At 38.7% G+C, this 26,194-nt stretch overlaps 1 protein-coding gene across 7 annotated transcripts in view; it reads left to right on the forward strand.

Annotated features, from left to right (window-relative positions):
- The window catches only part of HIBCH (3-hydroxyisobutyryl-CoA hydrolase), a 151,910-nt gene that overhangs the window by 27,162 nt on the left and 98,554 nt on the right, over positions 1-26,194 (forward strand). For 5 of the 7 annotated variants that reach the window (XR_009739448.1, XM_061432781.1, XM_061432817.1 and 2 more), the window contains exons 3-6: positions 1,668-1,808; positions 3,605-3,689; positions 7,458-7,538; positions 18,882-18,934. Coding sequence is in view for 6 of the 7 variants with exons in the window: in XM_061432781.1 (XP_061288765.1) it covers positions 1,668-1,808; positions 3,605-3,689; positions 7,458-7,538; positions 18,882-18,934 (360 nt within the window). In the remaining variant the exon portion in view is untranslated. The remainder of the gene's footprint in view (positions 1-1,667; positions 1,809-3,604; positions 3,690-7,457; positions 7,539-18,881; positions 18,935-26,194) is intronic. The other 2 variants (XM_061432824.1, XM_061432801.1) reach the window with 1 other exon arrangement.

Below are 26,194 nucleotides of genomic sequence, written 5' to 3' on the forward strand. Positions count from 1 at the left end.
TTTATTATGGGACTGTTTGCCCTCTGACCTCCTGTATCTGATTGAGTTCATCAAAAGCCATTAATTTGCAGTCTCTTCACCCTTTTTTCTTGTTAGAAGGTCAGGAGGTGCATCTTTTCAGTCTCAGCATCTCTGAGCTGAAACCAAATAACAGTCTTAAGATTGTCTTTGATATTAGGTGGTAATTTATGTTGTTGTTCAGTGAAACTTTTTTTTTTCTGACTGGCAAGTCTGACTTGGTTTAAGTAAAAAAAGAAATTTAGTGTGAAGAGAGATGAAAGTTTATTAATACTTGTATGTAGCATGTTGTATAATATGAAACTTTTATCTGTATTATTTTAAAATTTAGAATGATGTAGGTATCTGAAAACTGCAACTTTTTTGGTCTATCATCTGTTTTTTTGTCTGAGTGAGGGTTTAATCAAGGAAGTAGAACCACTGAGTATTGAAGGGGAGCAAAATACGCCACCCCAAGACGTGCCACTTGCCTCACTCAGCGTGGTGCGTGAGGCCCTTCTTGTTGTTGCTTAGTCACTTGGTCGTGTCTGACTCTTTATGACCCCATGGACTATATATAGTCCATCAGGCTCCTCTGTCTATGGGATTTCCCAGGCAAGAATACTGGAGTGGGTTGCCATTTCCTCCTCCAGGGGATTGTCCCAATCCAGGGATCGAACCCGAGTCTCCTGCGTTGGCAGATGGATTCTTCACCACTGAACTGCCTGGGAAGCCTGGGTGAGGCCCTAAGAACTTCTGTATTAGGCATGTTCTTCACTACTACTGAATATGATTTTGTAATCCCATTTTATAATCTGGCCTTAAAGCACTTTTTCTGCCTACTTTCCTGTCATTTTCTCAAGCAGCCTTTATTCCACTCCTGTTTAACAACTTAATATTTTCAGATAGTCATTCATGTTTTAGCAATGTGCTACTCTCCAGGATTTTCACTCCTTTTTTTCCTAGAGTACATCAAGGTCCAGCTCAAATATCATTGTTTTTTCTTTTTTCCAAGTTGTTGGTAGCTACTATAGTCAGAATTATTTGCCCTCTGTGTTCATCTTTGATTTTCAAGTACCTAACATATTGCTTCAGAGAAGGCAGTGGCACCCCACTCCAGTACTCTTGCCTGGAAAATCCCATGGATGGAGGAGCCTGGTAGGCTGCAGTCCATGGGGTTGTAAAGAGTCGGACATGACTGAGCGACTTCACTTTCACTTTTCACTTTCATGCATTGGAGAAGGAAATGGCAACCCACTCCAGTGTTCTTGCCTGGAGAGTCCCAGGGACGGGGGAGCCTAGTGGGCTGCCGTCTATGGGGTCGCACAGAGTCGGACATGACTGAAGCAACTTAGTAGTAGTAGTAGTAACATATTGCTTGGTATACAGTAATAAAGATTTAAGAGTATTTCATAGTCTAAGAAATTTTAGGACTGAGTTCTAATCAATTCACAAAATTAAGAGATTTAAGAGATATATATCTTTTTTGGAATTGTTTATCTACACTGTGTAAAGAACTTTAGGACACTTTGTCAGATGTACCAAGTTGTCCGTTTGATTAGCTGCTCTTAACATTGTATGAAAGATGTGCATTTAATGTGTGATGTTGATGTTGACTTGTGACAAAAACGTAATGAATTTTATCCTGAAGTTATTCTTTGTTTACACAGAAAATGTCTAATCACACAGATGCAGCAGCAGAAGTCCTGTTGGAAAGAAAAGGTTGTGCAGGAGTGATAACACTAAACAGACCAAGGTTTCTGAATACCCTGACTCTTGGTATGATTCGGCAGATTTACGCACAGCTAAAGGTTTGTCATTTCCTTAAAGCAGTCATATGGATCCTTTTAAAAGTTGTCTTTATAGAACTTTCCTAGTGTTTTCTCCCGCAGAATCGCTTCAGTGTATCGGCGCAGTGCCCAAACCCCATTGCTTCTGGAGTCCTCGGTTCTTTCCTTAGTGGTTGTCCTGGAGCGTCCCTAGTGACGGGGAGTTCATTGCTGCATAAGACACGCCATTCCACTTTAGCATGGCTCCAGGATGTGGTGGCTCAGATGGTGAAGAATCTGCCTGCAATGTGGAAGACCTGAGTTCGGTCCCTGGGCTGGGAAGATCCCCTGGAGGAGGGCATGGCAACCCACTCCAGTATTCTGGCCTGGAGCGTCTCCATGGACAGAGGAGCCTGGTGGGCTACACTCCATGGGTCACAAAGAGACACGACTGAGCGACTAAGCACACCACAAGTTTCTTCGTACATTCTGCCGCTCTTCATTTTTCCAACGTTTTGACCAGTAATATTGGCTCTGCCTCTTGGGTCATGAGTATACACATATAGTCTGCTTCTACATGACAGCTTTTTTGGTTGGAAGATGACTGTTTTTGAAGTACTTGTGCAGCCTTTTCTTGGAGAAGGCCTTAAGCTTTCCTATTCTAAGAAAACTGCATGGTGTAGTGGAAAAACATGACTCAGTCACACTACCTGGGTTTGAAATTTTGAATTTCTGTTTATTAGCTGTATAGATTGGAAATGTTATTCTCTCTGTTACTCCATTTTCCTCGGCTGTGAAACAGGGATGGTAATTCATAGAATTGTTGTAAAGATGAAGTGAAATAGTATACCTGATACACTTGGCCACATAGGGGTTAAAGATGAGTTCTCCCCTGCTCACCGGTTCCTTAATTCTTCATTTGATGAGTCTTCCATTCTTTATCTGTTTGGGCCACCTTATAATATGAGCTTAAGTGTGATATAGAGGAATAAACCAGGTGTTCCAGGTTAAAGTGGAAGAAAAGTAGAAACTTCCATGTTAGAATACCATATTTCCATTAGTGTAATCCAGTATTGCATTAACCTGTTGGACAACCACCTCTTCCCAGGTACATCTCTTCTTTATCTTGTATATTTTTATTCTCTAGTGTAGAATTCATGGAACCCCGGTTAATTCTTCTGACTCTGGTAAACTAATTTTTTATTTAGTCCATTGTTCTAGCCTTTTCAATATCCATTGGCTCTTGATTCTTTCATCCTGCTTATTTATTAGCTGTCCTTACCAACCCCAAAACACTTCCAGATTTGATCAGGAAAAGTGTTTCCACTCTGTTATTTACAAATTTGTCAGTAGGACAGAGCCTTTATCACCACAGTAGAAAGATTACTGCTGTTTATCTGCAATCTCTGGGCTGATTTGTTTATCAGATTTATAAGCTTATGTAACATAACATTATTAGGCCCATATTTTTTTCACCTTGGTATCAAAGTTGTCATTATCAAATACGGATCACAAAATGTACTCATTTAGCAACTTTGAAATAGCTTCTAATTTATGTCAGAAAAGAAAATGAAGTTAGAATCCATTCTTCTGGATATGCTTTATAAAGCTTATGCTTTGCATATATCCATATATGTCTATATATACACATATGTGTTTTTGTGTATATGGATATATCTCATTCATTTTTGTAATTTATTTTTTTAATTGATGAATAATTGCTTTACAGAATTTTTTCTGTAAAGCAGAAAAAACCTCAAACCTCAATGTGAATCAGCCACAGGTCATGAGTTTGTATTTATAATATGCTTATACCATCTTCTTTTACATTTGACTAGAAGTGGGAACAAGATCCGAAAACTTTCCTGATCATCATAAAGGGAGCTGGTGAAAAGGCTTTCTGTGCTGGAGGTGATATCAGAGGTAAAAACATTGCTCCCTTTCACCCAAATACTTTATTTCCCCTAATCATCTTGAACAAAATGTCTAATTTATGATACGTGAATTCACTTTTTATTTTTAAATAGCTGTTATTAAGCAGCTCAGTTTATCACAGGCAGGCATGCATGCATGCTCAGTCGCTCAGTTGTGTCTAACTCTTTGCGACCCCATGGACTGTAGCTCACCAAGCTCCTCTGTCCATGGGATTCTCCAGGCAAGAATACTGGATTGGATTGCCATGCCCTCCTCCAGGGGATCTTCCCCACCCAGGGACTGAACCCACATCTCCTGCATTGGAAGGCAGGTTCTTTACCACTGAGCCACCTGGGAAGCCCTTTGTTTAGGCAGTTTATCAGAAATGCTTCCTGGTTATAACTCAGCTTCCTCTCCCTAAACACTCATAGGCCTGACAATCTGGCTATGTTGAGTACTTGCCATTCTCCAGATATAACGTACTCTTACATATATCTATGACTTTGTGCTTTCCCACTGTTCATGATCCCAAAGCAAGAATGCACTTAATATAGTATTTATCCTGTTTATATTATCAATGTTTTTATGTTTAAATACACATGTTGAGATAGTCAAAAAGATTAATTTTCCTTATCTTGCTAATTATTTACGTCAGTCTGTACACATTTAACAGTTAAAGACAAAAGAGAGAAGAAATGTTGAGTTTGTAGGCTCCTGGGATTTTTTTTTTTAGTGTTTTATTTTTTATATTTGATTTTTTTGTATTGTGTTAAGATGGTGTTAGGGTTATTCTGTTTGCTAAATTTATAATTTTAGGTAAACCATTACATTTGGAATAGAAAGAAACAAGCTCAATTCAGGACATAATTTCGAATATCTATTAAAGGAACTGAATCTTGAAATCTCACTTTGAAATTTTCAGCTGCTTAGACTGTTTTTGGCTGTGCTGGGTCTTTCTTGCTGTGAGCTCTCTCTAGTTGCGGTGAGCAGGGTCTACTCTAGTTGTGGTGCTTGGGCTTCTTATTGCGGTGGCTTCTGTTGTTGCAGAGCATGAGCACTAGGGCATGCGGGCTTCAGTAGTTGCTGCACATGGGCTCAGAAATTGCGGTTCTTGGGCTCTAGAGCACACTGGCTTAGTTGTCCCACTGCATATGCGATCTTCCCAGACCAGAAATCAAACTGATGTCCTTTGCATAGTGAAAGTGTTAGTTGCTCAGTCATGTCTGACTCTTTGTGACCCTGTGGACTGTAGCCCACCAGGCTCCTCTGTCTGTAGAATTCTCCAGGCAAGAATACTGGAGTGGATAGCCATTCCCTTCTCCAGGGGATCTTCCTCACCCAGGGATAGAGCCTAGGTCTCTCCTACACTGTAGGCAGATTCTTTACTGTCTGAGCCATCAAAGAAGCCCTAGAATGACTTGTTAACTGAATTGTTTTTGAATTTATTGTTTTGCCTACAACTTAAATATTTTTAAAACACTGTTTTTCAGCCTAGAATTAACTTTTGCTCTAGAGTTGGGCCTTTGATCCTGTCAGTTTACAAATGAGCAGAGCCTTATGTGTTGATTTTAGCATCTTCTATTTGTGCGTATGAGTTTTAACTTTATATTGCTGTTTGGAAATACATTTACAAATTCTAGAATTATTCTCATTTACATGTATTAAGTATTAAGATCTCAATTCCAAGAAATTTAGTTTCTTTAAACATCATAGTCCGAGACAGTAAGTGAGCACTCTGAAAAAAATTTTTAATGATATTACTAAAACATCATTTAATTTATATGGAACTATTAATAATTGATTAGAATAAGATTAGAAGGCAATCTCAGAGGATTTCTGAAGTAAAAGAGATTTATTTCACCAGCAATACAATTTGTACTCCTTTTCTTTTAGAATTGGTGAGAAATGAAAAAAGATAATGGATAAGAGTTTTAGGGATTTTATCAGTGAAAGCCTCAGAATGAGGCTCAATAGCAAACCTTTTTAAAAATTTTTATCTTTTTAATTTCACTTTCAACGATTAATTAATTCGGCTGCACCGCATGGCCTGTGGGTAGTTCCCTGACCAGGGATTGGACCTGGGCCATGACAGTGAACTCTGACTCCTAATCACTGGACCAGCAGGGAGTTCCCAATCTTTTTAAAAAAAAAAAACAACAGGAAAAGAAGTCAATATTTGGTTAGAACATTTTGAAGGAAGCTGTATCAGTTCTGAAGTTTGTCTAAAAATCTAATAGTCACCAATTTTTATGCAGCTGTTTCTCATAAAAGAAGAAACATGTATATATATTTAGTTTATATTTTAGTAGGTAATTTTCATGGAGAAGGAAATGGCAACCCACTCCAGTATTCTTGCCTAGAGAATCCTGTGGACAGAGGAGCCTGGTGGGCTGCTGTCCATAGGGTTGCACAGAGTTGGACACAACTGAAGCGACTTAGAATGCATTCGTGTGTTGGAGAAGGAAATGGCAACCCACTCCAGTATTCTTGCCTGGAGAATCCCAGAGACAGAGGAGCCTGGTGGGCTGCCGTCTATGGGGTCACACAGAGTCGGACACGACTGAGCAACTTAGCAGCAGCAGGTAATTTTCATAGGACTTAAAGACAGGAAAAGCGTATACACTTGGTAGTATATGGAAGAGAGTTTTGACGGCAGTTTTGACATTGACCATAGTAAGAGTGTAGTGGATGTGAATTCTGGATAACAGAAAATTGCAACAGAAATGAAACCATTTGATTTTAACATCCTTATTTATTAATATCCATGAAAATATAATAAGAATATTACTATGTCATTTACCTCTCGAGCCTCACCTTTTACCATTCTCCTTTAGTCTTTTAAAACTACTTCTTTTTCTTTACTTATTTCTTGATTTTATTCTTTCTTGCCTGTTTGCCATTGTAGGTACTCCTTTGTCTACTCAGAGCCCCCAACCCCCAACTGCCATCATTTTCTAGGAAACCCTCACCTATCGTTCACATTTGGCTCAGATGTCTCTCTTCTGGAAAGCCTTCTTTTAATCATTATCTCTTCTGCTTCCATTTCTGTCGCATCCCAACCCTAGAGTGGGCATGGCACAGGGAGTATATTTTAATAGTCTGTCTTACTAGTCTGAACTCCAGGCAGCTGTCTTATAACAGCACTGAAAATAGTGCATGGTATCTAGTAGATGCTCAGCAAACGTTCCATGAGATGAATATGACAGACGTATTTAACTAGTTAGAATATATAGAACTCTGTGTGTGCATGCCCAATGTGTGTATTTATTTCTTTGTGTGTATGCATATAATGTACTTTTTTTTGGCTGTGCTGCACAGCTTGTGGGATCTTAGTTCCGCCACCAGGAACCGTGCCCCCTGCAGTGGAAGTGTGAGTCCTAACCACTGGACTGCCAGGGAATTCCCTGTATAACGTATTTGTGTTAAGATACGTTGTCAAAGAAAACATGTATACAGCAAATGTTTATTCAGGTGGTATAGAAAATAGTCAAAATAATATGCATTTGGTACCAATATATAACTTACAATTTATAGCACCTTGTAAGTTGTTCTAAATAAGAATTTTTGTCTTGAAGTTTTGACATTGGACTATGGATTTGGGGCTGACTATAAGATGTCTGTGGTATGGGCGACTTCAGAACCTTAAGAAACCATTCTAGACTTTCCCTTTGGTACTTTCTGTCACAGTATTTTAAATTTATCTGACTGTATTGACTGGAAAACACTTTTTTATATTTGTAATCCTTTTTTTTTTTTTTCCCTTTTCTCGTATTTTAGCACTCTCAGAAGCTAGAAATACAAACCAGAAAATGCTTCAAGATTTATTCCGAGAGGAATATATTCTGAACAATGCCATTGGTATGTGTGCCCTGCTGAGAGCTTTGAAAATGGAATGAAGACAAAAGCTGCATAGAATGAGTTATTAAAATGTAGTCAACATGCTTTATTTAGTCTTTTATATACTTTGTGACAGAAATGAACTCAATTAGCCTGACTGCTCAGTTCAGTCACTCAGTTGTGTCCGACTCTTTGAGACCGTGTAGACTGCATCACGCCAGGCTTCCCTGTCCATCACCAACTCTCGGAGCTTGCTCAAACTCATGTCCATTGAGTCGGTGATGCCGTCTAACCATCTCATCCTCTGTCATCCCCTTCTCTTCCTGCTTTCAGTCTTTCTCAGCATCAGGGTCTTTTCCATGGAGCCAGTTCTTTGCATCAGGTAGTCGACGTATTGCAGGCTCAGCTTCAGCATCAGGCCCTCCAGTGAATATTCAGGGTTGATTTCCTTTAGGATTGACTGGTTTGATCTCCTTGCAGTCCAACGGACTCTCAAGAGTCTTATCCAACTTCACAGTTCAAAAGCATCAGTTCTTCAGCACTCAGCTTTCTTTATGATCCAACTCTCATATCCGTACATGACTACTGGAAAAACCATAGCTTTGACTAGATGGGCCTTTCTTGGCAAAGTAATCACGAACAAAGCTAGTGGAGGTGATGGAATTCCAGATGAGCTATTTCAGATCCTAAAAGACGATGCTGTTAAAGTGTTGCACTCAATATGCCAGCAAATTTGGAAAGTCGGCAGTGGCCACACGACTGGAAAAGATCAGTTTTCATTCCAATCTAAAAGACAGGCAATGCCAAAGAATGCTCAAACTACTGCACAAATACACTCATCTCACACACTAGCAAAGTAATGCTCAAAATTCTCTAAGGTAGGCTTCAATGTTGTGTGAACTGTGAACTTCCAGATGTTCAAGCTGGATTTAGAAAAGGCAGAGGAGCCAAAGATCAAATTGCCAACATCTGTTGGATTATTGAAAAAGCAAGAGAATTCCAGAAAAACATCTACTTCTGCTTTAATGATTATGCCAAAGCCTTTGACTGTGTATGTAGATCACAACAAACTGTGGAAAATTCTGAAAGAGATGGGAATACCAGACCACCTTATCTGCCTCCTGAGCAATCTGTATGCAGGTCAATAAGCAACAGTTAGAACCGGACATGGAACAACAGACTGGTTCCAAATTGGGAAAGGAGTACATCAAGGCTATATATTGTCACCCTGCTTATTTAACTTTTATTTGCAGAGTACATCATGCAAAATGCTGGGCTGAATGAAGCACAAGCTGGAATCAAGATTGCCGGGAGAAAAATCAATAACCTCAGATATGCAGATGACACCCCCCTTATGGCAGAAAGCAAAAAGGAACTAAAGAGCTTCTTTATGAAAGTGAAAGAGAAGAGTGAAAAAACTGGCTTAAAACTCAACATTCAGAAAACTAAGATCATGGCATCTGGTCCCATCACTTCATGGGAAATAGATGGGTAAACAGTGGAAACAGTGAGAGACTTTATTTTTGGGGGTTCCAAAATCACTGCAGTTAGTTACTCTAGCCATGAAATGTCTTTTAATGCTTTCTCCTTGGAAGCAAGCATTGCTCCTTGGAAGAAGGCTGTGACCAACCTAGACAGCATATTAAAAAGCAGAGACATTACTTTGCTGACAAAGTCTGACTGCTCATTCCAGAACAATTCACACTTTTTTATTAAATGGCTTCCCTGGTGGCTCAGATGGTGAAGAATCTGCTTGCAATGATGGAGACTCAGGTTCTGTCCCTAGTTTAGAAAGATCCCCTGGAGAAGGGAATGGCTACCCACTTCAGTATTCTTGCCTGGTGAATTCCATGGACAGAGGAGCCTGGTGGACTACAGTCAGGTTTAACTACTGTTTGCCCTATAATCAACATGGAATCATGGATTCTCATCATATGGTTGGGTTTCTTGGAAAACAAAAAAATAGGGTCCCAGTTTTCTCTATAAAATGAAGTATCGTTTCCTAATTCCTGAGAAACTCTGGGATGAAATTTCTTTATAGTCATCATTCCGGATTTCATTGGAAGTGAAGTAGTAGTTACTTTTATCAAGCATGTGTTTCAAGTGTTAAATTACAGTGGATAATATAGTGAATACTTGTATATCCACCAGCTCACAATGAACAGACCTCTGTATTTTATTTCTGTTTGATGTTTTGAAACTTATTTAAATTAAATAGAATACTATGAATTTTTAAAATTTTTACTGTCCAGTCTACTTTGTTGCTCGCTTCAGTGCCATTTCTTTCTCCAGAAGCAGCCTGATCCCTCCTCAGAAGAAACCATTGTCATTAATTTTTAGCACATCTGATTAGGCTGTACGTTATATTTTTACTATATATTTATGAACAAAAGTAGTATTATTTCATGGTTTTGAAATTTTCATAAGTACTTTCTTACTGCATATGCCAAAAGTTGTTTTTTAATAGCATGGAATGTAACTGTTCTATGTTATTCAGCTACCCAGTATTACTTACCTATTTGACATTAATGGATATTTTAGATTATTTCAAATTTTTATTAATACAGATTGTTACATCTTTATATGTAAATCCTTGGTGCCCATGTGCAGAAGTTTCTAGAAATAATAGAAGCCAAATGGATGGGTCATAGTTTATACCTCTTCAGTGTGTTTCCATATTCATCTCCAAAGTACAAGACTTTATTTTCTGCATGTCATTGCTGTCATTTGTTTGTTTTTAAACTTTGTTAGCTTGATATCTTACTGTGGTTTAATTTGTGCTTCATTGTAAGTGCATGAGGTAGAAGGTGTTTTATGTTAATCATTTAGATTTTCTTTTCAGTTTCATCCTTTGTTTTTCTTTCTTATGGATCATTTTTTTCTTAATTGATTTTATAGGTCTTTATGTAAACACACTTCTCTCAGTCTGCTACTTTATCTTTTCATATATACAAGTTTTTGTTTGAGATGAAATGAATGCATTCTTTTCCTTTATGATTTGTGTTCTTTTGCACTAAAAAAAAAAATAAATAACATAGGAGTATTTAAGATGTTCTTTTATATCTTCTTTTAATAGTTTGTTTTTTATACTCTAAATCCAATGTACTTGGATTTTTTTTGCATGTGACATCTTTTATTTTCTTTTTAGAAAACTAGATGTGTAATGTCTTTGACTGAAAAGGCTTTGTCTTCCTCACTGGTTTTAATGATACTTCTATCGTATATCAAGTTCTTTGTGATCAGATCTGTTTCCGGACAACTTTATTCACTGGTCTGTTTGTACTTATGATGAAACTATAGTGTTAAAATTAGTATGGCTTTAAGATATGTCTATATGTGGTAGGAAAAGTTACCCTTCTTTCAGGATTGTCTTGGCTACTCTTGGACTTGATTTTCCAAAAGGATCTTAAAATTATTTCGACGTTTAGTAAACTTATGCAGACATCACCATAAACCAGTTTTAGCACATTTTCATCAGATTGACTTTCATGTCCTTTCATGTTTTGTGATTTTCTCTATAAAGATCTTGCTGATAAAAGTATTTTTTAAGTGTTATTCTTAAATAGTTTGTTTTGTTACTTGTTACATTTCCTAATTGACTATTTCTAGCCTATAGAAATATTTTTGATTTTAGTATTTTGTTTTTATAACCAGCAACCCTGCTGAAATTTGTTGTTAGTTCTAAAGATGTTTCTGTAGATTATCTTGGCTTTTCTATATAGGTAATTCTACCCTCTGCACATGACTTTTCCCCGTCTCTTTCCAGTCCTTATATTTATGACTTTTCTTGTTACATTTGGTTAGAACCTCTGTTATAATACTGAATGATTGTAGTGTTGTCTTATTTCTGATGTACATGGGAAAGCTTTTAAAATTTCATTCTTTAGTATAATCTTTTTGTAGACGCTTTTTTACCAAGTTACAGACATTATTTCTATTCCAAAGTTGTTCGGGGTACTTTCTTTTGTTTGTTCAGTTGCAATGGTCCAGTACTTGAGCATCCACTTTTTCTGACTTCTTCCTCTTCTCTCCTGGGCAGGGACTTACTGAGTCCCAGCATCAGCAGGTAGAGTTTTCCTAGCTATGTTTCACAAACCACATAGCTCTTATTACTATAAGGCTTTATGTAGGTAGCTCATTGCATGTTCTCTGTGGCCTAGAATTTCTTCCTGATTCAGAACAGATACACACACCCTCGCTCATAATCTTTGGCTGTAGCTTCCATACAGCTATTAACTTTGAGTTTTCTTGTATGTTTCTGGCACTTGGGGATTTCCCTTGTTTGGCTTTGAACTTGGATATATATTGAAAAAAATTTATTTTCTAGAATTTCAGTGTCTTTGAAGTAGCAGTGGGGAAAAGAGGCTGTTTCCCAATTTAAGTGAGCCACTTTCAGTGGAGAGCTCACATTTCTTTCATAATCTGTAAAATTATACAGATCAGATTCACTTAGAATGTTTTATTCATTCTAAAAATTCTTACCAGCACTGTCCAACAGTACTTCCTGGAATGATGAAAATATTCTGCTTCTGTGCTGAGTAATATGGCCACTGCTAGTTACACGTGACTAACAAGCACTTGGAATGGGGCTACTTGTGATCAATAAGCCTAATTTTACCTTTGTTTAATTGTAATTAATCTAACTATATTTGGCTGTTGGCTGGTATATTAGTGCTGCTGCTGCTATACTAAATAAAAGAGGGGATAAAACCTCTAGTTTTAAAAGAGTTTGGGGAAAAAAAAAAAAAGAAGAAAAGAGTTTGGTAAAATATTAATATACAAGAGAAGCCTTCCAGGCATAATTTCTGTACATTATAATGACCTATCTTAATCATGAAGGAATTTGACAAATTTTGGCCTTGTGTCCTGCATCAGTTAGCTTTTAATACTTTATAACTAAAATATATGCATCTGTAGCTGAAATGGTGAATTTGTATGTATCTCCACCCCTATCACGATTGAGCGACTTCACTTTCACTTTTCACTTTCATGCATTGGAGAAGGAAATGGCAACCCACTCCAGTGTTTTTGCCTGGAGAATCCCAGGGATGTGGGAGCCTGGTGGGCTGCCGTCTATGGGGTCGCACAGAGTCGGACACGACTGAAGCGACTTAGCAGTAGCAGTAGCCACCCCTATCAATAGAGACATTAGTTTCTATTGTTTCTAGGGGATTATAGTTAAAAATTGAGGGGTGTGGACATGCTTGTGTATGTGAAATTAAAACTGTACTTTGGTGGTTTATTTGGCAGGTTGGGAATATTTACAGAATTGCTAGATGGATCAAAACTGAAATTTTATATTGGTCTTTGGTAAGGAAGTTATATTGGCAACAAACTGTAGTAGAAGTACAGTGATGGATATGTTTATGTTGTGGGTGACTCCCTCTCTCAGAGGAAGGAAAAACAAAAGAGGGAAAGGAGCAGAGTAAAAGTTTGCAGAATTTTTGAGCTGGAAGGAACTTCTGAGGCAAGTCTCATTTAATAGATGAGAAAATGTATCTATGTGTCATATACATGATATGGACATGTATGATAGGCATATATACATATAGCTTATGTGTGTGTATGTATACAAATGTGTACATATATGGAAATGCCAGTATATAAGTAGAGACATCACCTTGCCAACAAAGGCCCGTATAGTCAAAGCTATGGTTTTTCCAGTAGTCATGTATGAATATGAGAGCTGGACCATAAAGAAGGCTCCTGCTCCTGCTGCTGCCAAGTCACTTCAGTCGTGTCTGACTCGGTGCGACCCCATAGATGGCAGCCCACCAGGCTCCCCCATCCCTGGGAGTCTCCAAGCAAGAACACTGGAGTGGGTTGCCATTTCCTTCCCCAATGCATGAAAGTGAAAAGTGAAAGTGAAGTTGCTCAGTCGTGTCCGACTCTTAGTGACCCCATAGACGGCAGCCTACCAGGCTCCTCTGCCCATGGGATTTTCTAGGCAAGAATACTGGAGTGGGGTGCCATTAGCTGAAGAATTGATGCTTTCAAACTATGGTGCTGGAAGACTCTTGAGAGTCCCTTGGACAGGAAGAGATCAAACCAGTCTATCCTAAAGGAAATCAATCCTGAATGTTCATTGGAAGGACTGATGTTGAAGCTGAAGCCACCTGATGTGAAGAGCCAACTCACTGGAAAAGACCCTGATTCTGGGAAAGATTGAGAGAAGGAGAACGGGGTGGCAGAGGATGAGATGGTTCATTTCAGTCACTCAGTCATGTCTGACTCTTTGTGACCCCATGGACTGCAACTTGCCAAGCTTCCCTGTCCATCACCAACTTCCAGAGCTTGCTCAAACTCACGTCCATTCAATTGGTGATGCCATCCAACCATCCCATCCTCTGTCGTCCCCTTCTCCTCCTACCTTCCATCTTTCCCAGCATCAGGGTCTTTTCCAAAGAGTCAGTTCTTCACATCAGGTGGCCAGAGTATTGGAGCTTCAGCATCAGTCCTTCCAATGAATATTCAGGACTGATTTCCTTTAGGATGGACTGGTTGGATCTCCTTGCAGTCCAAGGGACTCTTGAGAGTCTCCTCCAACACCACAGTTCAAAAGCATCAAGTCTTCAGTGCTCAGCTTTCTTGGGGTCCAACTCTCACATCTGTACATGACTACTGGGAAAACCATAGCCTTGACTAGGCAGACCTTTGTTGGCAAAGTAATGTCTCTGCTTTTTAGTATGCTGTATAGGTTGGTCATAGCTTTTCTTCCAAGAATCAAGCATCTTTTAATTTCATGGATGTAGTCACTATCTGCAGTGATTTTGGAGCCCAAGAAAATAAAGTCTCTCATTGTTTCCCTTGTTTCCCATCTATTTGCCATGAAGTGATGGGACTGGATGCCGTCATCTTTGTTTTTTGGATGTTGAGTTTTAAGCCAGCTTTTTCACTCTCTCACTTTCATGAAAAGGCTCTTTAGTTCCTTTTTGCTTTCTGCCATAAGGGTGGTGTCATCCGCATATCTGAGGTTATTGATATTTCTCCTGGCATCTTGATTCCAGCTTGTGCTTAATCCAGCACAGCATTTTGTATGATGTTCTCTGCATATAAGTTAAATAATCAGGGTGACAATATACAGACTTAACATACTCCTTTACTAATTGGAACCAGTTCCATTTCTGGTTCTAACTGTTGCTTATTGACCTGCATACAGATTTCTCAGGAGGCAGATAAGGTGGTCTGGTATTCCTATCTTTTGAAGAATTTTCCAGTTTGTTGTGATCCACACAGTCAAAGGCTCTAGCTTAGTCAATGAGGCAGAAGTAGATGTTTTTCTGGAATTCTCTTGCTTTTTCAGTGATCCAACAGATGTTGGCAATTTGGTCTCTGGTTCCTCTGCCTTTTCTAAATCCAGCTTGAACATCTGGAAGTTCTTGGTTCACGTACTGTCGAAGCCTAGCTTGGAGAATTTTTAGCATTATTTTGCTAGCGTATGAGATGAGTACAACTGAGTGCTAGTTTGAGCATTCTTTGGCCTTTCCCTCCTTTGGGATTGGAATGAAAACTAGCCTTTTGCAGTCCTGTGGCCACTGCTGAGTTTTCCAAATTTGCTGGCATATTGAGTGCAGCACTTTAACAGCATCATCTTTTAGGACTTGAAATAACTCAGCTGGAATTCCATCACTTCCACTAGCTTTATTCATAGTGATGCTTCCTAAGGCCCACTTGAGCTCGCACTCCAGGATGTCTGGCTCTAGGTGAGTCATCATACCATCATGGTTATCTGTGTCATTAAGATGTTTTTTTGTATAGTTCTTCTGTGTATTCTTGCCACCTCTTCTTAATATCTTCTGCTTCTGTTTGGTCCATGCTGTTTCTGTCTTTTATTGAGCCCATCTTTGCGTGAAATGTGCCCTTGGTATCTTATCTGTAATTTTCTTGAAGAGATCTCTAGTCTTTCCCATTCTGTTGTTTTCCTCTATTTTTATGCATTGATCACTGAGGAAGGCTTTCTTATCTTTCCTTCCTATTCTTTGAAACTCTGCATTCAGATGAATGTATCTTTCCTTTACTCCTTTGCCTTTTGCTTGTCTTCTTTTCTTAGCTATTTGTAAGGCCTCTTCAGATAACCATTTTGCCTTTTTGCATTTCTTTTTCTTGGTGATGGTTTTGATCACAGCCTCCTGTACAATGTCATGAACCTCTCTCCATAGTTCTTCAGGCACTCTGTCTATCAGATCTAATCCCTTGAATCTATTTGTCACTTCCACTGTATAATCATAAGGGATTTGATTTAGGTCATACCTGAATGGCCTAGTAGTTTTCCCTACTTTCTTCAATTTAAATCTGAATTTTGCAATAAGGAGTTTATGATCTGAGCCACAGTCAGCTCCCAGTCTTGTTTTTGCTGACTGTATAGAGCTTCTCCATCTTGGCTGCAAAGAATATAATCAATCTGGTTTTGGTATTCACCATCTGGTGATGTCCATATGTAGAGTTGTCTCTTGTGTATGGAAGAAGGCATTTGCTATGACTAGTGCGTTCTCCTAGCAAAACTCTGTTAGCCTTTGCCCAGCTTCATTTTGTACTCCAAGGCCAAACTTGCCTGCTGCTCCAGGTATCTCTTGACCACCTACTTTTGCATTCCAGTCCCCTGTGATGAAAAGGACCACTTGCCTGTTGCTCCAGGTATCTCTTGACTGCCTACTTTTGTATTCCAGTTCCCTATGATGAATAGGACATCTTTTTTTGGTGTTAGTTCTAGAAGGTCTTGTAGGTCTGCATAGAACTGTTCAGCTTCAGCTTCTTCAGCATTAGTGGTTGGGGCATAGACTTGGATTACTGTGATATTGAATGGTTTGGCTTAGAAACAGAGATCATTCTGTCATTTTTTAGATTGCACCCAAACACTAAATTTTGGTCTCCTTTGTTGACTATGAGGGCTACTCCATGTATTTTAAGGGATTCTTGCCCATAGTTCATCTTCCAGTGTCATATTTTTGCCTTTTCATACTGCTTTTGGGGTTCTCAAGGCAAGAAGACTGAAATGGTTTGCCATTCCCTTCTTCAGTAGACCACATTTTGTCACTGGAGAGATGGTTAGATAACATCATTAAATCAATGTACATGAGTTTGAGCAAACTCTGGGAGACAATGAAGGACAGGGAAGCCTGGCATGCTGCAGTTCGTGGGGTTGCTAGAGTTGGACATGACTTAGTGACTGAACAACAGCAGCAACATATATATTGAATATGGTTGAATTGCCAGTTAATGACAAAGCAGAGACTGCAATTTGGGTCTTCTCACTCTCAGTCCATGCTTTTTCCTGTATGCTGCACTTCTCTTTATATCCAGATGCTTCTTTAGATGCATAAAAAACAAATTATGTTCTTTAAAATACAGCTGTGTTAGATAAACATTCATGACTTACAAGGGAAACATTGTTTTTCTCAGTAGCTGAATTATATGGTCTTTCATTTGTTTCAAATTGAGGTATTGAGTTATTTAATAACAATGAATAGCTGGTTAGGATTGTATATGAATTGATGTTTTGTTTATTTATTTTTAAATTTTATTTTATTTTTAAACATTACAATATTGTATTAGTTTTGCCAAATATCGAAATGAATCTGCCACAGGTATACCTGTGTTCCCCATCCTGAACCCTCCTCCCTCCTCCCTCCCCAGTACCCTCCCTCTGGGTCATCCCAGTGCACCAGCCCCAAGCATCCAGTATCATGCATCGAACCTGGACTGGCGACTCGTTTCATACATGATATTATACATGTTTCAATGCCATTCTCCCAAATCTCCCCACCCTCTCCCTCTCCCACAGGGTCCATAAGACTGATCTGTACATCAGTGTCTCTTTTGCTGTCTCGTACACAGGGTTATTGTTACCATCTTTCTAAATTCCATATATATGCGTTAGTATACTGTATTGATGTTTTTCTTTCTGGCTTACTTCACTCTGTATAATAGGTTCCAGTTTCATCCACCTCATTAGAACTGATTCAAATGTATTCTTTTTAATAGCTGAGTAATACTCCATTGTGTATATGTACCACAGCTCTCTTATCCATTCATCTGCTGATGGGCATCTAGGTTGCTTCCATGTCCTGGCTATTATAAACAGTGCTGCAGTGAACATTGGGGTACATGTGTCTCTTTCCCTTCTGGTTTCCTCAGTGTGTATGCCCAGCAGTGGGATTGCTGGATCATAAGGCAGTTCTATTTCCAGTTTTTTAAGGAATCTCCACACTGTTCTCCATAGTGGCTGTACTAGTTTGCATTCCCACCAACAGTGTAAGAGAGTTCCCTTTTCTCCACATTTATTGCTTGTAGACTTTTGGATTGCAGCCATTCTGACTGGCGTGAAATGGTACCTCATAGTGGTTTTGATTTGCATTTCTCTGATAATAAGTGATGTTGAGCATCTTTTCATGTGTTTGTTAGCCATCTGTATGTCTTCTTTGAAGAAATGTCTATTTAGTTCTTTGGCCCATTTTTTGATTGGGTCATTTATTTTTCTGGAGTTGAGCTGTAGGAGTTGCTTGTATATTTTTGAGATTAGTTGTTTGTCTGTTGCTTCATTTGCTATTAATTTCTCCCATTCTGAAGGCTGCCTTTTCACCTTGATAATAGTTTCCTTTGTTGTGCAGAAGCTTTTAAGTTTAATTAGGTCCCATTTGTTTATTTTTGCTTTTTTTCCCAATATTCTGGGAGGTGGGTCATAGAGGATCCTGCTGTGATGTATGTCGGAGAGTGTTTTGCCTATGTTCTCCTCTAGGAGTTTTATAGTTTCTGGTCTTACGTTGAGATCTTTAATCCATTTTGAGTTTATTTTTGTGTATGGTGTTAGAAAGTGTTCTAGTTTCATTCTTTTACAAGTGGTTGACCAGTTTTCCCAGCACCACTTGTTAAAGAGATTGTCTTTAATCCATTGTATGTTCTTGCCTCCTTTGCCAAAGATAAGGTGTCCATATGTGCGTGGATTTATCTGTGGGCTTTCTATTTTGTTCCATTGATCAATATTTCTGTCTTTGTGCCAGTACCATACTGTCTTGATAACTGTGGCTTTGTAATAGAGCCTGAAGTCAGGTAGGTTGATTCCTCCAGTTCCATTCTTCTTTCTCAAGATAGCTTTGGCTATTCGAGGTTTTTTGTATTTCCATACAAATTGTGAAATTATTTGTTCTAGCTCTGTGAAGAATACCATTGGTAGCTTGATAGGGATTGCATTGAATCTATAAATTGCTTTGGGTAGTATACTCTGAATTGATGTTTTAAAAAACATGTTTGTATTATAAGCTGTATATTTAGTCTACTTGATATTTCACAGTTCATGTAACTTGTGATTTTTGGAAAAAGCAAATGTGTTTTAAACATTGTGACTAATTACAACTCCATTTCTTTTAGATTCTTGCCAGAAACCATATATTGCACTTATTCATGGAATTACAATGGGTGGGGTAAGTAGCCTGCTCACTCTCATCATTGTTGTGTGAGTGGTATAAAAAAAAGTTGATTATTAAATAGAAGTGAGATGATGAATGTAATAAAATAGGACTTGTTGAAACAAAATCATATTTGGAGCCTTGCAGGTTTGGGGTGTAATATTTGCTTTTCTCAGAAGACTGTGTTATATGCTATTTCTGCTTCATCAATTAGTAAGTTTTTTAAGCTAACAAATGGGCTTCCCTGATAGCTCATTTGGTAAAGAATCTACCTGCAATGCAGGAGACCCCTGTTTGATTCTTGGGTCAGGAAGATCCACTGGAGAAGGGATGGGCTACCCACTCCAGTATTCTTGAGCTTCCCTTGTGGCTCAGCTGGTAAAGGGTCCACCTGCAATGTGGGAGACCTGGGTTCGATCCCTGGTTTGGGAAGATCCCTTGGAGAAGGGAAAGGCTGTCCACTCCAGAATTCTGGCCTAGAGAATTCTATGGACTGTATAGTCCATGGGGTCGCAAAGAATGGGACACAGCTGAGTAACTTTCACTTCACTTTAGCTGACAAAAATGACTGAGTCTTTTTTCTTTTGTAGAGCCCTTTTTCTACTTACAAGTGAACTGATTGCTTTCACCAGTTTCATGAAAGAAACTGGAATATTGAGGTCTTTTTAGACTCTGTATAGGATGTGGTTACCTAAATTATATGTACTGCACAAAATTTCACCTTAGTGAAAGTGTGTGGATACTCTGTAAAGTTCTCTGAAAGTACATTTCTGTCAATCGAAAAACCTTGTAATAACACAGATGCAAAATAAATAAGTCTTAGATGTCACTAGCCTTGAACAACTTTATAAGGAGTTGGAGAAAACATGAAATAATTACAGAAGAACTGTTCAAATGTATGACACTGACAAAGACAAACTTTTAAAGTGAGAGATCACAGTGGGTCTTTATGGCAGGAAAAGATAGGATTTAAGAAGGTAGTAGGAAGCTGAAGGGTGAAATTTCAGTGTTTGAACTTGTTAAGTGTTTCAAAGATTTTGTCAGTGAGAAAAGTCTCCCTTCTTCTAGGAAGACCACACCCTAGATGAGGTCTCTTGGGCACTTGGAATTGCTTAGATTTAAAAAAAAAAAAATATTTTTTTTGAAGCATAGTTGAAGTGTACTGTGTTAATTTCTGCTGTACAGCAGAGTGATTCAGTTACACATATATGTACATTCTTTTTCATGTTCTTTTCCATTATGGTTTATCACAGGATGTTGAGTATAGTTACTGTGCTATACAGTAGAACCTTTTTGTATATCCATTCTGCATGTAATAGTTTGCATCTGCTAGTTACAAACTCCCTATCCATTGGAATTGCTTAGATTCTGCACATGATTTTGGAAAAGGGCTTCTACATCTTTGTTAGTGGTGGGTATTAAGCCTGAGTTGATTGTGCCTTTTTTGTCAATGAAGTGTTACCATGGGAAAAATGAGAAGTCTCTGAAAGAATTCTGCAGAACAAGGGGAAGGAGCTTAATTGGAAGCACTGAAGAAAGAGCCCCCTGTGAATGTGAAATGAACTAGGAAAAAATGAAAACAAACAAAACACCATTGGGCATACTTAATAACGTGTAAAATGATGTGGCTTCAATAAAATAGGAAAGATAGTCTGTAAGGAGACAACAGGCTCAGATGCAAGGGCAGCAGTTTACACAGGGGAACAGCTAACATAAGGAAGGCTGACTGGAAACTAAGACACAATAGCAGAACCTGACACTCCACTTTGAAGGCCATAGATTAGGAGTCGAATTTAACATTACAGATATGAAGTTGTGTCTGTGGAGGACAAACTTAACAAGCTCTCACCAAGAAAGGACAAGGATAAGAATGATGAGACCAAATGTTGTGAGGTAATGAAAATGAAAGAAAGATACTGGGAACCCAACAAAGAAATGACAACTATTCAGTGGAAAGTAAATCCAACAAATGGTCATATATAATTAAAGATTACTTTCTTTACCATAATCAAAAACAACAGCAAACCCCTCTTAAACCTAAGATATGTATAATCAAAGAAAAACAGCTTCAGGTTAAAAAAAAAAAAAAAACCTGTGAAAAGAGATCCACATGTAGATAAAAACTCAGGTAAGGTTTTTAGAATTGTATACTTTAGGAAACAGTGCAGGTGTTCAGGCCAAACACTGCTGCTGATGCCTGGGTTCTTAGTGTATCAGTTCAGTTCAGTCACTCAGTCGTGTCCGACTCTTTGCGACCCCATGAATCACAGCACGCCAGGCCTCCCTGTCCATCACCAACTCCCGGAGTTCACTCAGACTCACGTCCATCGAGTCAGTGATGCCATCCAGCCATCTCATCCTCTGTCGTCCCCTTCTCCTCCTGCCCCCAATCCCTCCCAGCATCAGAGTCTTTTCCAATGAGTCAACTCTTCACGTGAGGTGGCCAAAGTACTGGAATTTCAGCTTTAGCATCATTCCTTCCAAAGAAATCCCTGGGCTGATCTCCTTCAGAATGGACTGGTTGGATCTCCTTGCAGAGTACATCATGTGAAATGCTGGGCAGGATGAATCACAAGCTGGAATCAAGATTGTGGGGAGAAATATCAATAACCTCAGATATGCAGATGATACCACTGTAATGGCAGAAAGTGAAGAGGATCTAAAGATCTTCCTGATGAAGGTGAAAAAGGAGAGTGAAAAAGCTGGCTTAAAACTCAATATTCAAAAAACGAAGATCATGGCAACCAGTCCTATTACTTCATGGCAAATAGATGGGGGAAAGTGGAAACAGTGACAGTTTTGATTTTCTTGGGCTCCAAAATCACTGCAGACCGTGACTGCAGCCACAAAGTTAAAAGACACTTGGCTCCTTGGAAGAAAAGGTATGACAAGCCTAGACAGCATATTAAAAAGCAGAGATATCACTTTGCTAACAAAGGTCTGTATAGTCAAAGCTATGGTTTTTCCAGTAGTCATATGTAGAGGTGAGAGTTGGACCATACAGAAGGCCAAGTTTCTAAGAACTGATGTCTTCAAACTGTGGTGCTGGAGAAGTTTCTTGAGAATTCCTTGGATAGCAAGGTGATCAAACCAGTCAATCCTAAAGGAAATCAACCCTAAATACTCACTGGAAGGACTGAAGCTGAAGCTTCAATGTTTAGGCTACCTGATGGAAAGAGCCATCTCACTGGAAAAGACCCTGATACTGGGAAAGACTGAAGAGAGGAGAAGGGGACGACAGAGGACAAGACGATTGGATGGCATTACTGAGTCAGTGGACATGAGTTTTGAGCAAACTCCGGGAGATAGTGAAGGACAAGAAAGCCTGGCGTGCTGCTGTCCATGGGTTTGCAAAGAGTTGAACATAACTTAGCAGCTGAACAACAGCAACATATTGTCAGCCCTGCGCCTTTAAGACAAACTAACAAAATCATGTCTTTTCTTCCATCAGTTCGCCAACTACAGTGCCCCATATGTACTCTACATATAATTCATCCTTAATAAAGACTGAAGGTCTACCCTATATTTTTAAAGTCTTAAATACCACTATGGTTTGATGTGATTTCTTTCTTCATTGACTTGGTGCATTCAAACTTTACTGCAAATATGGCATTTATTCTTGTTGTCAGTTATTATGAAATGTGCTTAAGTATGTTAGATGGTTTATAAAGGCAACAACTACTTTTTAACGTTTCCATAGCAACTAGTGAATGCACAGTAAGTATTTAACAAATTATTTATTGAAAATTCTGCTTTAGATAATAAACATCTTGTAGCCTTTGAAAGAGTAAAATTTACAGACTGGACACAAAGCAGTTCTTGTAATAGGATTTTGTATGTATCTTGGTTTTGAAAGCTAACTGTTGTATTTTTTCACATTTCAAATAATGTCAAATTATTTAATCTTTGATTTTGGTTGAAAATAATAATACACACAGAGTTAAAATCATGCCAAGGAAATAAACTAGGTATGAAAAGTTGCATTGAAAGGACATTCTGTTATTCTTAACATGGCAGTGTTCTCAAAATAAAATTACATTAGAAGCCCTCCAGCCTGGTCACACTTTGGAGCTTACCTGTAACTGACTGGTGGGGGTCCTTACTCTGGTACTACATGGCTTACTAACATCAGACATCGTGTTTGTATACCCAGAGAAATATGAAGCTGAAAGCCTTGCTCTGTGGTCCACTTTTCCATCAGTTAGTGATAAAAAGGTCATTGGCACCCTGCCTGCTGCCTGACCTGCACTGAACCAAACGCGCGTGCAGTGTTCTCCGTCTGTTCTGGTCTCTGCATCTTTCTGAGGATCTTTCTGGCTAGCTGAATTCTGAGATGGAATCTGAAAGCTGGTTGAGGACTCTTGTTTTTCTGTTGTTCCTTCTGGCTATGCTTTTTCTTGAAGGCTAACTTTTCATGTCTCATTTACAAACATTGCTTAACCTAAGACTCAGTGAACTTTAACTTTTGAAAATGTAACCCCCTAGATCTGTGGCTCTCAACTTTGGCTGCCTTTTAGAATCACCTGAGAGATTTTCAGAAATCCCAGTGCCCAGGCTTTACTTACCTCCCAGAACCATTAATCAGATATTGGAGCAGGTCTGAGGCATTTTTAAAGCTCTCTGGTAATTCCAACGTGAAGCATAAGGTAATGAACTGCTGATCTACTAGTGATTCCTAACTAGTAGTCCAGTGTTAGCTGTGGACCCTTTTCAAAATTCCCCGAAGCCAGTGGTTCTTACAAGTTGCTGCTGTTGCTGTTTAGTTGCTCAGTGCTGTCCAACTCTTTTGCAACCCCATGGACTGTAGCCCACCAGGCTCCTCTGTCCATAGGAATTTCCAGGCAAGAATACTGGAGTGGGTTGCCATTTCCTTCTCTAGGGGATCTTCTCGACCCAGGGATTGAACCCTTGTCTCTTGCACTGGCAGGCAGATTCTTCTTTTTTTTTTTTTAAATTTATTTATTTTTGACTGGACGATAATTGCTTTACAATATTCTTTTGGTTTCTGCCATATATCAACATGAATCAGTCATGGATATATATTTGTCTCCTCCTTCTTGAACCTCTCTCCCACGTCCTGCCCCATCTCCCCACCCTCCCAGGTTGTCACAGAGCACCAGATTTGAGCTCCCTGTGTCATATAGCAAATTTACACTGGCTGTCTAATTTTACATATGGCAATGTATATGTTTCAGTGCTACTCTTTGAGTTCATCCCACCCTCTCCTTCCCTTCTGTGTCCACAAGTTTGTTCTCTATGTCTGTATCTCTATTGCTGCCCTGCAGATAGGTTCATCAGTACCGTCTTTCTAGATTTGCATTCCCACCAACAATACAAGAGTGTTCCTCCTCACCTTCTCCAGCGTTTATTGTTGATTTTTTGATGATGGCTATTCTGACTGTGTGAGGTGAAACCTTATTGTAGTTTGACTTGCATTTCTCTAGTAATGACTGATGTTGAGCATCTTTTCATGTGTTTATAAGCCATCTGTTTGTCTTCTTTGGAGAAATGTCTGTTTAGGTCTTCTGGCAGGTGGATTCTTTACCACTTGAATCAAAACCCAAGGACTTGTTAAAAGGTAGGTCTCCCATTCCAAATTCCAGTTTAGTCAGTTTGAAGGATGGGCTGAGAATTTGCATTTCTAGAAGTCCCAGACGCTGCTGCTGGTGACAGGGAGCGTGCCTCACTTTTGGAGCTGCTGCCTTAAAGTGTTGAGAGCTCATAGTTTTTATGCAAAAGGCCTTTTTATTTTCAGAATTTTTAGTAGAATGTTAGTATTATATGTAGTTGTTTTATGGATATGTTTTAAATCCTAATGTAAAAGCATGAGAATAAGATAGGGAAAATGTAGCTTTGAAAAAAAGGTGGCTAAAAAAAAAAAGAAAAGTGGCTAAATAGTTTTGTCTCTGTCTTTATCTTGATTCTGATCAATAAATTGTTTCCTATAAGAACAAATTATAAAAACTTGAACAGTCCAAAAGATGGCTCCATAGTGCTTGATTTTTATTTTTTTCTTTTTACTGTAGAAAAAAAATTTTTTTTTTTTCAGTAAGGAGAATGACAGTTTTACAGTCTCTTAATGTTTACCATAAAGAGTAGAGGGGATGCGCTATGTGGAAGGGATGACTAAATTCTATTATGTTTCAGCTTTCAGAAATTCAAATGTTTATTTGATATTTTGATATGCAGTAAAATAAAATGTTTCTGAGTGGTTTTCCGCTTGGTTAATCAAAACTATGTAAGATTATGTCTTTACAGTGTTTCTGAAATATACCAAATTATTCTGAATAGCAATTTGAAAGAATATTCTGTTTCCAGGAAGAAAGAATTTTAAGTTCCTTTACCTTTTATTTTAAATATCTAAAGTCATATTTTCTTAAGTTAATATATAACAGGAAGGCAAACTTGCTTTAAAATTAAAATTAATTTTAAGTATATATGCATGTATGCTAAGTCGCTTCAGTCATGTCCAACTCTGTGTGACCCCATAGACGGCAGCCCACCAGGCTCCTCTGTCCCTGGGATTCTCTAGGCAAGAATACTGGAGTGGGTTGCCATTTCCTTCTCCACCAGTTCTATGCTACTGCTGCTGCTGCTGCTAAGTTGCTTCAGTCGTGTTCGACTCTGTGCGACCCCATAGACAGCCTCCTACCAGGCTCCTCTGTCCCTGGGATTTAAGTATTTATATAGAAGAGAAAAAAAATCATTTTTATTTTGTATATGTAGTACTACCTGCATTTCCTTCCCAACTGAATTGAATATAAAGAACTTTTGATTCTTTCCTTTCTTTGTCCCTTTCTCCCTTCCTCCCTTTTCTCTTCCCACCAATGCACCAACTCAAAATATGTATACAATATGGTATTGTTTTTGTGTTTCTCAAAGTGTCCTACAGATGCTGCCAGCAGAAGGGTTTGTGATCAATATAAATGGAAAATTAAGATTTCAAGGCATACTTTAGAAGGGGCATATTCTGATGAATAGACAAGAAGTGGGAACTGGGTTGGAAGCACTAAGCATATACAGTCTCCGAAAGACTTTCTGGGCCACAAACCAGACGCATGGAAAACTGACTAGTGCTCAGTTAAGTGGGACCTGCTGAGTCAGATTAAGTTGAGCCACTGATTAATGTCATTGAGACATGTTCTTGTGAAAAGAATGAATAGTCTCACAGACTGAATTAGCTTGATGTACTGCAAGGGTCTGTAAGACATAAGACATCTTTGTTCTGTTTTATTTATTTATTTCTTCTTGCATTGCTTTAAAAAAAAATAAATT

The sequence above is a fragment of the Bos javanicus genome, chromosome 2 (genome assembly GCF_032452875.1).
Source record: "Bos javanicus breed banteng chromosome 2, ARS-OSU_banteng_1.0, whole genome shotgun sequence".
Lineage (NCBI taxonomy): Eukaryota > Metazoa > Chordata > Mammalia > Artiodactyla > Bovidae > Bos > Bos javanicus.